The sequence below is a fragment of the Delphinus delphis genome, chromosome 2 (genome assembly GCF_949987515.2).
Source record: "Delphinus delphis chromosome 2, mDelDel1.2, whole genome shotgun sequence".
Lineage (NCBI taxonomy): Eukaryota > Metazoa > Chordata > Mammalia > Artiodactyla > Delphinidae > Delphinus > Delphinus delphis.
The window spans coordinates 143,381,877-143,395,612 of NC_082684.1; the positions used below are offsets into that span (position 1 = coordinate 143,381,877).

A 13,736-nucleotide genomic window follows, 5' to 3' on the forward strand; every position below is an offset into this window, starting at 1 on the left:
AGAGTTTATGAGAAAAATGTATTTGCAAAGGCCGTCAGTCAATATAAAATTAACTAAATTTGTTAACAGTTGGCATGCTTCCCTGTTTCTCCTAAAAAGAATTATATGGGAGGATTTACTGGGTTTGGGGGTGGGGTTTTTTTGTCTTATTTTATTAACTATACTAAAAATACCTCATCGTTTTCAAAAATCTAATTTCAAACCCACTTGAGAGTGTTCAAATCACCATAACAGTGAGTAGAGCTTTAAGAAAGTGTAGTAGGCCCGAGTTAAGCCTAGTGAACAAACTGTCATGAGGATGAATTTCTAGCTGTACATCTGCACACAGGTCTCCTTTGAAAGTTGGTCTGCTTTAGGGCAAGTTCCATGTTTCTAAATGATGTTACTCTTCCTTTCTAGAAACAAGCCAATGACCTTGTGAGCACCCTGATGAAATGTACACCTCACTACATTCGCTGCATCAAACCCAATGAAACCAAGAAGCCCAAGGACTGGGAGGAAAGCAGGTATGGTGAAGACATAGACAGGAGGTCAAGGCCAACCTGCATGGTCCCACCCCGTTTTCCCCTCTGCTCAAGCTGGACCCTCCTATGCCCGAGGCAGGAGCAGTTTCAATTGCCTTCCAATGTGTTCTGTGTCTTAACTTTTTCAGGAAGAAGCCTATGTAGATATATTTTTCCCCTCCTTGTTTTTTCCTGAAATGTTAGCAGTGCCCTTCAGTTCAGAATTAGCGATTTATGTTGATCTTGGCTAGTCTGGGGACAGATGGAAAAAAGAAAGCAAACCTTAATACAGCAGAGTCAGGATGGTTTTCAAATTAGTTTGAGGCTCTGTGTAGACATTTTTAATGCACTCAGCTCATCAGCACACGCAGGATGTGGCCTGGAATGCTTAGCTCAGGGTTGAAGTGAAGTTCCAAAGAGCTGGTTAAAAACAATCTGTCGGGGGCTTCCCTGGTGGCGCAGTGGTTGAGAGTCCACCTGCTGGTGCAGGGGACACGGGTTCGTGCCCCGGTCCGGGAAGATCCCACATGCCGCGGAGCGGCTGGGCCCGTGAGCCATGGCCGCTGAGCCTGCGCGTCCGGAGCCTGTGGTCCGCAACGGGAGAGGCCACAACAGTGAGAGGCCCGCGTGCCACAAAAAAAAAAAAAAAAAAAGAATCCACCTGCCAATGCAGGGGACACGGGTTCGATCCCTGGTCCATGAAGATCCTGGTCCGTGAAGCTGTGGAGCAACTAAGCCTGTGCGCCACAACTACTGAGCGTGTGCTCTAGAGCCCGCAAGACACAACTAATGAGCCCACGTGCCACAACTACTGAAGCCAGTGTGCCTAGAGCCGTGCTCAGCAACAAGAGAAGCCCGCGCACCGCAACAAAGAGTAGCCCCCGCTCGCTGCAACTAGAGAAAGCCCGCGTGCAGCAGGGAAGACCCAACACAGCCAAAAATAAATGACTAGAAAAATAAATAAATTTGTTTTTAAAAAAAATTCCTAACTGCCCATTACCTCTTCTGAGAGACATGGATGGGTCCACTTCCCATTCTACCAGCAAGATCCTTTCTCACCCACGGCAGGCAGACAATGCTTGATCCTTTACGGGGAGGAAAAGACAAACAGGAAGGAAAATGCCCAAGCTCAAGCATTTGCTGTCTGCACGTCCTTCTTTGCATCTTCACACCTTATGGTGCAGCCTGAGTCTTTTTTTCTCAGGTTAAGGTGCTGTTGGGATGCAGCAGCCTTCCATTTGGTCATTCCACAATATTCTGACTAGTCTCATCAGTAGATGTGTGTTTCTAAGGCATCTTGTCTATTGAACTGCTCAAATGTTTCCATTTAAGGGAGTCTGAGATTCCTCTTACAATATTATCCATTGATGATGTTCAGACTCTGATCAGCCCACTCCTAAGTCACCAGTTCACACTGGGTTGCCTCTTGCCATTAGCAAGCTCTCCAGTCCTTCTCTAAATCGGTTTTACTGTCACCTCTAATCGGCCATAAGAATCATTCTTGGGACTTTCCCGTGTGACCGCTTTTCTCCTAGTTCAAGGCAGTCACCATGTTTCCCTGGGATCTTCTCTTCGGCAGGCTCATCGCTCAGCTCCTCCAGCCATTCCCTCTGAAGGAGCTGGATGTGGAATCCGACACTTCCCCTTCATGGTCATTCCCCTGGATGTGCTTAAATTGCCCTCTGCTTTTTTGAACTGTGTCACTCACTTTCTCTTTTGATATCAAGAGGATAACAGACAGAAAATGTCTGGGGCTTCTTACCTTACAACACTAGTTCTCAAACTTGAATGTCAGAGTATCCCCTGGAAGGCTTATCGCTGGGTCCCATTCCCAGAGTTCCTGAGTCAGCTTCTGGGCCTCCAAGTGATGCTGGTGATGATGGTCTGGGCCCCATAGTTGGAGAACAGCTGATCTAGAGCAAAGGGCTAGACTAGGATTTGGAAGAACTGTATCTTGATGCTGGCCTATCACTAACTAGTTTGAGTGAAACGCTTAATCTCCTGAGTCCTCAGTTCCTTCCTCTTTAAATTAGAGGGTCAATCCAGAGTGGGACTCCTTCAGTCTGACAGAATGAACTCTCCCACATCTGTTGCCTCCGGCTGTCTCTACGTCACTCCTACACTCACCCCCTCACACGCCACACTCACATCTCGTGCATGGTGACTCTGGACTCTTTTTCGTTTTACCCACAGAGTGGAAGGGTGGTGTCACAGGCAACGTCAGAAATAAATTACGAGGGCTTCCCTGGTGGCACAGTGGTTAAGAATCCGCCTGCTAATGGAGGGGACACGGGTTCGAGCCCTGGTCCGGGAAGATCCCACATGCCGCGGAGCAACTAAGCCCGTGCGCCACAACTACTGAGCCTGCACGCCTAGAGCCCATGCTCCACAGCAAGAGAAGCCACCGCAATGAGAAGCCCGTGCACCACAATGAAGAGTAGCCCCCGCTCACTGCAACTAGAGAAAGCCCGCATGCAGCAACGAAGACCCAGTGCAGCCAAAAATAAATAAATAAATTTATTAAAAAAATAATAATAAATTACAAGAGTCTAGGAAGCAGAGGTATTGCTAAGGGGTGCTTTAGCCCACCCTTCCCCCTACTTCAAACTTTTTCCCGCTTCCCTTCCCCCTACTTCAAACTCTCTCCAGCTTCCCATCCCAGCAAACATAATTGTGAATGAAAACATCTCGCTTGCCCTCCAAATGCAAAACCTCCCTGGCACACTCTCCCCTGCTCCACGCATCCAGCTCTGTTGATTGTCACTCTAATGTGGAAATCTTGCAGTAGCTACTGGTTGGAAGTTCCTCAGCCCTGATGCTACCTTCTCATAAAATCCAAACTGATTCACTGGAGTATCAGAAGCTGGAGAAATGAAGAAAGTGCTACATTTTATTCAGTAAATTTTCATAGAATTTCCCCCAGAGTGTTTTCCCTTTTTTTTTTTTTTTAAATTACACCCCTTATTTGAATTGCAGTGAGGAACTTCCTAATATAAGCTCATGTAAACTGGTTTTACAAAGTCTAAGGTATTCCTTGGTCAAGTGTTGATTTGTATTTCTAGTAGGATGGCTTCCTGGGATCTGCCCCCTCATCTCGGTTCAAGTTTACTGTGTGACAGATGGTCTCACTTCATCCGTGAGCGTGGAATGTCGGGGTCCATGAAAGGGCAGTGTGCTTCGTTGTCAGGGATCACAGGGTCAATTGAAGTTCTTGGTGGACAGGGTTACTCATTCCACAAGTTTATGGCGTGTAGTTTATTTTTCTTTTCCTGTTGAAAATATGTCTTTGTTTGGCTTTGGCAAAGTTGCCTGCCCTGGATTCTAAATAACTGTCCTAGTAGAGTTCTCAGGCCATGACCTTCTGAGGACAGTCTTGAAAGAGGGCTCCTACTGAGGGAAGGAGATGGTATACCCAGGGAAACAGCGGGCATTTCCAGCCTGGTTGATGTTTACTGAGGAGTTGACAGCACTCCAAGAATATGCAAAAAGCAGGACATTTATTTATTTGTTTGTTTATTTTTGGCTGCATTGGATCTTCGTTGCTGTGCACAGGCTTTCTCTAGTTGCAGTGAGTGGGAGCTACTCTTCGTTGCGGTGCATGGGCTTCTCACTGTGGTGGCTTCTCTTATTGCGGAGCACAGGCTCTAGGCGCAAGGGCTTGAGTAATTGTGGCACATGGGCTTAGTTGCTCCGCAGCATGTGGGATCCTCCCGGACCAGGGCTCGAACCCGTGTCCCCTGCATTGGCAGGCGGATTCTTAACCACTGCACCACGAGGGAAGTCCCAAGCATGACATTTTCAACATAACAGAATATGTTGAACTAGTTGTCTTGTTGACAAAAATTTGTATAAGAAGGTTTCCTAGTGATGGAAGTTATAATGAATGAAACAATGTTTTCACATGAGGCACATTGTTTTCCATGTGATTCACGGGAAAGGAATCAATGGGTGATGCATTCCCTGCCTCAAAGCTTGGGGTGAAGCCAGTATTTGTGAAAAATACTTAAAATGAGCAGATATCTCTTACTGGCAACCTCATGTATATTTTCCTTAGTAGAGAAAAGGCTGGTGGTGAGTTTGGGATTTGGAGGATGGGAGAAAGGAAAATTATTTTCTTGAATCAGATTTCTACCCTTTCAGTTAACCAGATACGTATTAATATTACACACCCTGAGGGCCAGCTTAGACTCTGAACACTATAAATTATAATCTTTTTTTAATATGCTTCCCTGCAGTGTGGAATTGGGAGTCTGGGGGGAACGGTGGGTGGGAGAACAGAGTGAAACGATTATCCAGTAATGTCCTGGCTCCATTCTCTCCTTTACAGGGTAAAGCATCAAGTAGAGTATCTGGGCCTAAAAGAGAACATTCGAGTGAGGAGAGCTGGCTATGCCTATCGGCGCGTCTTCCAGAAATTCCTACAGAGGTAATGAACGGGTGACTCTGGACCCTTTTTTTGTTTTAAACAAGTTTATTGAGCTATAATTCACATAGCATACAATTCACCCATTTAAAGTATACAATTCATTGGCTTTTAATATATTTACAGAGTTGTGCATTCATCACCACGATTAATTTCAGAACATTTTCAAAAAGAAAAATCTCCCTTCCCGAGTCATCAGCCCCCTCTTCGGCCCTCACCCCTGGCCCTAAGCAGACCCTTCTTTCTCTGCCTATTCTGAGCATGACTTATAAATAGAATCATGTAATATGTGTCTTTTGTTTCTGGCTTCTTTTACTTCACATAATGTTTTCAAGGATCATCCTGTAGCATGTACCTGCACTTTATTCCTCCTCGTTGCCAAATAATTTTCCCTTGCGCCAATGTTCCAATATACCACATTCTTCTTAGTTCATCCATCAGCTGATGGACATCACCTTTTGGCTCTCTTGAATGACGAATAATGCTGCTACCAGTGTTCACGTACATGTTTTTATGTGGACATTTGTTTTTATTTCTCTTCGGGGCATAACTGAAAATGGAATTGCTGGGTCAAATGGTAACTATGCTTAACCTTTCTGACGGACTGCTAGATTGTTTTACAGAGTGGCTGTACCATTTTACATCCCCTTTGGTCATTTTTAAATTATTTGTCTTTTTAGTGTTAAGTTGTAATACAGTTCTTTTTAGCATTATTTATTGTAAGTAAATCAGTAGCCACAAGTATTCTGTCTGTTTAGAGTGACAGATCAGTTCAGAAGTTCATGGTAATTGTGACATGGGGATGGACAGAGATTTAAGTTGACTGAGCAAATTAATAGTATGAAGACAATTTTAGGAAAATGTTTACAAGCTTAAAGTATTTAACCTCAGATTTTTTGTACAGTCCAAATATAAAGTTAAACTGATTTTTATATTTCCATTAAAGTGCATTTGGCGGGATCTGTACTAAATTGTTCTTATTTTGCATTGCTTTTAAAAAGGATAAAATTTAATGTCCTTAAAATATTAGGATTCGAACTTCTCTAATGACTCTAAATTAGTGAAGTTACACTGATTTTCTACATCTATTTAATTTCCTTTATGAAAGAAGGAAGCCATATTTAGTATTTTCATCAGAAAATAATTATGTCTTCCTGGTATATGGTACAGGACCAGGATGTAAGAAATTTTTATTTAATTCAAATTGTATGTAACGAAGAGGTTGTAGGATGGAGAAGAGCTTAATTGCTGTCTTTGAAATCCAGTACTTCTAATGAAGTAGCTTTCCCTTTGGGGATGTTGTTTCTTCTGCCATGCGATTGGGATGGCTGACCTGCTGCTCATCAGTGTGGGTCATCACGTGTGGAAGGTCAGAAGAGGCTTAGCAAAAGCGTGGGTCCTTCCATACAATAAAGCTTCACTGATTCTGTCCTCACACATTCAAGATTGCTGATAATTTTGGAGGCTGATTAGACTAGGAATAAAATTCACTGACACAGCTCTCTGAATTAAAGGGCCCACTACACCTCTAGCGTAAGCAGAGCAATAGGAAAAGATGTCTTTAGGAAAGTGAGAAAGTAAATTTGGAACGCTCGCATCCATTTGCCGACAAACAACTGAAATGTTAATTATCAAAGACTCTGCTCTTCTTTAAGCAGATGGGTGACACTAGTTTAGAACAGGATTTCTCAACCTCAGCTATTGATATTTTGGGCCGGATGAGTCCTCATCGTGACAGCCGTCCTGTACCCTGCAGGATGCTTAGCAACCTCCTTGGCCTCTACCTGCTAGATGCCAGTAGTGCCAACCCCTTATCCCACCCCCATCCCCATCTTCCCCGAGTTGTGACACCCAAAACTGTATCCAGACATTGCCTAATGTCCCCCGGGGGGCAAAGCTAGTTGAGAACCATGGCTTAGATAATCATTAAAATTTTTGTAAAACTACATTTCTTTGAAAATACCCCTTTTTAATTAAGAGGAAAAAAAACTAAATTCAGAAAATAGTGAAATAAAAGTATTTCCTCCATCTCGCCCTAATTTAGAAAGGCCTGCCCTCAACAAGTCCAAAATGTTTATAGTTTTATCCTCCTTCAGTATTTTTTCTGTACTTAAAAATTCTTTATGCGATATTTGCAGATTCTCTCTAATTGGCATTACTATTGAAAACTCATCAGATTTTTTTTTAATCTGACCTTGTTTTGTTTGTTTTTGAGAAACCAGTTCTGAAAGACCTCCTTCCTTCCATATTATTGAAAAACAAACCGACAAACCTGACTTCCTTAAGCATTACTGTGAGCTCTACTGCACTGGGGGGAGCGGGAAGTCCACGCTTTCCTCTCCCGGCAGGAATGTCAGGGTGCCCTGAGCGGGCTGTGTTACTTGTTTGCTGCAGCTCCTTAAATGAGCTGTGAAATGACCTGGTTATAATATATGGACCTCTCTCAAGTGCCAGGCTAGCTGCATGGCTCCACGGGTGGTACTTTCTTCTGTGTCTTACACAGAGTAAGCACTTATTGCATATCTGTTATGCCCTTTGTGTTGAGAGACTTTCACTGAAATGATTTTGTCCTTGGATGCCTCCCTTCTTAGCTCTCCTGCTGTGGGCTTTTCCCTTCAGAAGAGACAAACAGGCAGCCCTGTCTTATAAAAAGGAGGCTCTTTTGATGTTGTCTTATTTCTTTTGATTTGAGAGTACTGTGGGAGGATAATAAAAATGAAGTTTGGAAGGAAAATTTGTTTCTCGATAAAAAGTACACGTTTAGCCTCCCACTCAAAAATGGCTACAAGGCCATATATCTGTCAGTGGGCAAGGAATATTTTTCCAGAGACAGTGCTGTTTTCCATAAGGTGTATGAGTCTGGGGATGTAACAGGATTTGTCCAGAATCTACCAGTCACTGTCTCATCCTGTGATCCCCTGTGAGTAATTAAAACATCCTATACCTTTATTATCTCAGGTATGGAGTGTAGCGAGTGTCCTGCTGGCTGCCAGGATTTTAGTGTCCTTGGGGGTCAGAAACATCCTTAAATCCAAGTGCCGGCAGCTAGAGGTCTGCTGGGCTGCGTTTTGTCTGAGAAGGAACCATTGGATTGGTCATCTGTAAGAAGGCTTACAAGGAGCCTTCCAGGCTAGGGGCAGGAAAGGGAGTTCTAGGCAGAGAGAACAGCCAGTGCAAAGGTCTTGAGATGAAATTTTGGTCTTAAACTGAAAATACTTGATGAAGGGAGTATAAGCTATTATCCTCATCTCTCCAGAATTACCACAGGCAACCTATTAGGCAGTGCACCATTGCCTCGTGCAACCCATTCCCACCAGTATATCCTGGAGAAAGACGAGTGAACTGGGTGTACTTACATAGTGGGAGAACATTGTACTAGAATTATGCCCTGGTCTCTCCAGTGAAGTACAATAGGAAGTAAGGAGGATACCATCAAGCTTCCTGAAAGCCAGGGGGACTACCACAAGTGGTCCATTGTCAAAGCGCTCTGGAAATGCCAGGCAATTCCCATGTCTTACCCAGACCCAAACTCTCAGCGGCCTTGTCAGGAAAAGGAAGAAGAAAAAGTCTCTTCAAAACAAGTTCCTTACTATTAAAAAAAGAAAAAAGAAAAAAACCCAAAAAAACAACTGAGGAATACAGCATTATTTTCATAGGGGGGAAAATGTGAATTGCAAAGAGCTACCTATTTGAGGTTGCACAATAAGCATACTTTTGGTTTATAATTTTGATTTGATTAGATCAAGCCAGGCAAACTTGTACTCTTAGAAACTTGTCACCTTGGGAGTCTGGTCTTTTCTTTCTCACCCATACCCTGCATGAACTTTCTCCCTCATCCATTTATATTGCCAGTACATTCCTACCTCTTCACCACGTCCCCCCCAATGGCAACCCTGCTATCGGTCATTTTTATGTGACTCAATTTGTATAACTGACTTCATTATGCCACATGTGAAATGTATTCCTGCTAATGTGTGGCTTCAGCCAGGCATTTTCATTTTTAAGCTTTTTATCGCTAATTAGTGAATAAAAGGATTTGCTTCTCCAGGAAATTTGTGTTATCAGGCAAGATGTGGATATTTCGGAGGACCAGAGAGGGTCCCTAGAATCACCTTAGTCCCAGCCAGCTAGACCTAAGGGTGTGATGAGCACTGACTCTGTCCTCTTAGGGAGCCCTGGACCCTGAAGGCAGAGCCACTCTTCTTGTCACGCCTCCCTTCTCCCTTGGATGCCATAAGTCAGTCTAGGAGCTCTTAGTAGCTTCTGGGAACAAAGGAGGATGCTGGCTTCTTCAGAGGCCTGGGGCCCATTCATTGCCTGTGTTCGAGATGTGTCTGCCCATAGGCCACGCCCTCCAATTTCTCACCCACACTCTCCTCTGATTTCCCCTTCTTCCTCCCTCCCTCCCTCCATCCTTCTTTCCCTTCCTTCCACCTCAAGTCTTTGGTACCTTCCGTATTTGACGTTTTGTAATGTGCTTCTGTCTCCTCCATTAGATTAGCTTCTTACGTAATTATGATGTTTCTAACATAGACATGGGTAGTAGACTGTATCATCTTCAAAGGGAATATTTCCCTGTATACCAATCCATGCCTTGTATGTAGTGCCGTCATGAAAGAAACAGCTTGGGGTTCACATCCCAGCTGTGACACCTACTAGCTAAGTAGCCTTGAGTGGGTCTCTAGTTGCCTGTGTTTCCTGCTTTGCAAAATGGAAAGACCAACTGGATGAGGTTGCTGTAGGAATAGAATGAGATCAAGGATCTAACACACCAAGAAGAGCACCTGATGCAGAACGCGCCCTATAGCGTTGGAGCCCTTCATGTTAGTTCTTACTGCCGTGTTCCTGGCATGGTGTGAGGTGCCAGATGTGCAGGGTGAGCACCCATTTACAGAGCTCTTGTCCCCATGGGGGTGGCATAAATTAACCAAATAGGTGCAAACATGACTGTCATTATGAATTATGATACCTGCTCTTAAGGAAAAATATTATTTTCGATGAGAGAGAATAGCAGGGGGACAATTTTCGCCTGGGTCTACCCCAAAGGCCTCTCTTGAAGTGTCACTGAAGGGGAGCACCCCCTGAGTGGGAGCCGGCCACCTGAGGAGTTTGGAGAACAGCACACCTGGTAGAGGGAACCGCCTGGGTGAAGGCTCTGAGGAGGGAAACTGTTGAATGTGCATGAAGGAGAGGCCATCCTCCCAGGAATGTGGTGAGCCAGAGGACGGTAGGGAGATGAGATTGGAGAATAGCCAAGGACCCGGTCACCAGGGCCTCCTGACTCGAGATGCGGAGAGCTCCAAAGATGAAAGTTGATCACCGTAATCATAACAGCTGCTTACGGGAAGCTTTGTAAAACTCTTCACATTGACTGTTAAGTACTCCTGAGAAATCAGGGGAAATTGGTATCGAGAAAAGACCGTTTGATTTCGCTGGAAAAGTGTCATTGGTGACCTTCAGGAATGCTATTTTTAGACAGTGGTAGAAAGGAAAAGCAGATTTTCTCCAGGGCCTTGGCGTGGAAATGGTCAGATAAGGAAGGAGTTAGGAGGCAGCTCTGAAATGGGCAGTCCGGACCCAGTGGATTTTTGCAGTTGTCGAGGTCCATCCCTGAGCCCTGGAAGGGAGGTGAGGGGATGGCCAGGACCCTACCAGCACCGAGTGCCTTTGGGGGGTGGTCCAGGCTGAGTCTGATCTTCCTCTCCCTCATCGTCCTTACAGGTACGCCATTCTGACCAAAGCCACCTGGCCTTCGTGGAGAGGGGACGAGAAACAAGGTGTCCTCCACTTGCTGCAGTCCGTCAACATGGACAGTGACCAGTTCCAGCTCGGGAAGAGCAAAGTGTTCGTCAAAGCCCCCGAGTCTGTGAGTTTCCTCAGGGCCACCCCTCTCCCCGCAGCCCCTGTCGGCCCCCTCCCCGTGGCTGGCTGGCTTCTTTTCCTCATCCTGCTGTTCATGCCTTAAATGTGGGCTCTTCAGAGAAGGCTTTCCACTGCTCCCAGTCTAAGCATAGGCCACTCTCCACACCCCAGAGCCCTCAGCATGGTTACAAAGCTGTTTTCTTTTCTTACTTAAAGTCTCTCTCCCACTCTAGACGTCATCACCTTAAGGTCAGGGAGTGTTTTGTGTGCTTTTGTGCAGTCAGAGCCTTATGAGGAAAGCGGCTCATAGGAAGAGCCCAGTAGTTCTTTTTAGTGTCCCGTAGTGCCTAAGCTAATAGGTCCTTCTTTGCCCACAAAGGAGGCTTGGGTGAACCTACGTCCTCACCTGGGTGACACCAAGCAGGTTGTGTCACACAGGCCCAGGCTTCCTCCTTAAAGGGGGAAGAGCCTCGGAGGGACAATTCCCAGAACTGTATTTTGAAGACCATGAGGAAGCCAGGAAAGGACTTTCAGGGGACCAATAGGTAGAAGGAGAAATCTCTGGGCTTAAAGGACAGGGATATTTACCAGTAAGGAATTCAAACCTACAAGTTTAACAATTTGCAAACTTACCAGACCTCCACAGATTAATTTAGTGGAACTTCTTAATCTTCCTGATGAGGGTGTGGTCACTCTGAGCCTGATGAATGTCCGTCCACAGGAAGTTCTCAGTTTGAACAGGAACCCAACCCAGCCCCTCAGTTCTTCTGCCCCATAGCTCTGGGGCTGTGGAATGAAGACACTTTTTTTGGGGGGGCTGCATTGGGTGGCATGCGGGTTATTAGTTCCCCGACCAGGGGTGAAACCCGTGCCCCCTGCGGTGGAAGCATGGAGTCCTCACCAGTGGACCACCAGGGAAGTCCCAGAGATACTCCTTTTTTTTTTAAAGAGTTTTATTAGCAACTAATCAAGATGCTTTTCGGTACGCGGACCTCTCACTGCTGCGGCCTCTCCCGTTGCGGAGCACAGGCTCCGGTTGCGCAGGCTCAGCGGCCATGGCTCACGGGCCCAGCCGCTCCGCGGCATGTGGGATCCTCCCGGACCGGGGCACGAACCTGTGTCCCCTGCATCGGCAGGCGGACTGTCAACCGCTGCGCCACCAGGGAAGCCCAGATACTCCTTTTTAAGTTGGATAAACTGCTGGAACTAACCGAGGCTGGGCATCACCATTTCTTGAGGTTCCTGTAATAATCACAAGACTCCGTTTCAGGAGTCTTTGGTGAATTTGGCGAAATTAGTCACCATATCAAGGGGAAATACCATGAGAACTTGCAGCGTTGGTCATAATGGAAACACTTGACTCTAGGCAAATTCTGGTCTCGCAGCGAGTTTTCTCCTTTACAACGGGCCCCATGGCTGATTGATGTTCTGCCTGCCTCACAGGATCAGCCCTAGATCAAAAATGCTAATGGTTGTGACTGAATGGCTTTATGAACCGGAAAGGGTGTTAAATAAATAAGTGGCACACATCGATAGAACCCATTTATGAAAAGTTTGTGGTAGCATTTTCCACTCTGAGTTATTTGTAGCTTCACAGTAATTTCATTTCCAATTATAAAATGAAAATGTTGTGTCATACACCATTAAGCAACCCACAGAACAGTTCCTGTTCTTTCTAAAACAGGATGGAGTGATTTACTGGTACAATGGAGAACTCTTCTGTTGTTTTATACCCACTTTTACTTTTTTGACTTGCTAAATTTTCACAAAAACAGCCTCAATATTTTTCACACTTCTTTTTCTGATTCAGTTGAGCTTTGAGATTTTACTTCAGAAATCAAGATTTATTTTTGGTTTTTCTTCTCCGTGTCTTCCTCCCAATTGCTTTTTACCATCGCTTGCCTGTCCTCTCCCCCATCTTTTTACACACGCACACAAATCCCATCATCACTACTCTCTCCCCACCGCCATCACTCATCCATCCACATCTAGCCCTGACATTGCAAATACTTTTACAAAAATTGGTTTTTAGGGACTTCCCTGGCAGTCCAATGGTGAAGACTCCACACTTCCACTGCAGGGGGCACGGGTTCGATCCCTAGTTGGGGAACTGAGATCCTGCCTGCCGCATGGTGAGGCCAAAAACAGAAAAATGGTTTTTAAAAATCTACCCTGTGGGGCTTCCGTGGTGGCGCAGTGGTTGAGAGTCTGCCTGCCGATGCAGGGGGCATGGGTTCGTGCCCCGGTCCGGGAAGATCCCACATGCCGCGGAGCGGCTGGGCCCGTGAGCCATGGCCGCTGAGCCTGCGCGTCCGGAGCCTGTGCTCCGCGATGGGGGAGGCCACAACAGTGAGAGGCCCACATACCGCAAAAAAAAAAAAAAAAAAAAAAATCTACCCTGTGATCTCGCCTTGATTTTTATAGTAAATGTGCTGAATTTACAAAGTAACCCATTTGCTTTTAAGAACCCACATTAGACATCGGGCACCAGAGGGTTTGGTTTGGTTTAGTTTATTTGTTACATGTGTCCATGATTTTTGCTTTTTTTTTTTCCTCTCTGTCTCTCCCTCTCTCTCTTTTTCTTCTTGAACCTCCCTGATTTCTAACCCGTATGGCTTTCGGAAAGAACCTAAAAACCAGATAATCTTTGAACTAGTCTATAGGAAGCTGGGAACTGGTTGCGTCTTCATCCTTTCTGAGTCACAAGTGTATTTTCTATGACACTCCCAAAATAGTTCTGGGAAAGAAGAAGAAAACAAGACTTACCCAGCAACCCAACACACAAGATAAGAAACACCAACAGATAATCTTCCAGGCGACCGACGGCGGGGCTCAGATTTTAAACATTCTGTCCAGTTGTTAAAAGTCTTTTGTTTTGTAACTATGTTCCTTGTGCATATTGTATATGGCACTGATGGCTGTGGAATGAAGTGCCCCTCTCTTGGTAT

General features: G+C 45.3%; 1 protein-coding gene across 1 annotated transcript in view; it reads left to right on the plus strand.

The window, feature by feature from the left end:
• The window catches only part of MYO1E (myosin IE), a 202,075-nt gene that overhangs the window by 153,586 nt on the left and 34,753 nt on the right, over positions 1-13,736 (plus strand). Inside the window, exons 17-19 of the mRNA XM_060005875.1 lie at positions 400-506; positions 4,831-4,929; positions 10,648-10,792. Of these exons, the coding sequence (XP_059861858.1) occupies positions 400-506; positions 4,831-4,929; positions 10,648-10,792 (351 nt within the window). The remainder of the gene's footprint in view (positions 1-399; positions 507-4,830; positions 4,930-10,647; positions 10,793-13,736) is intronic.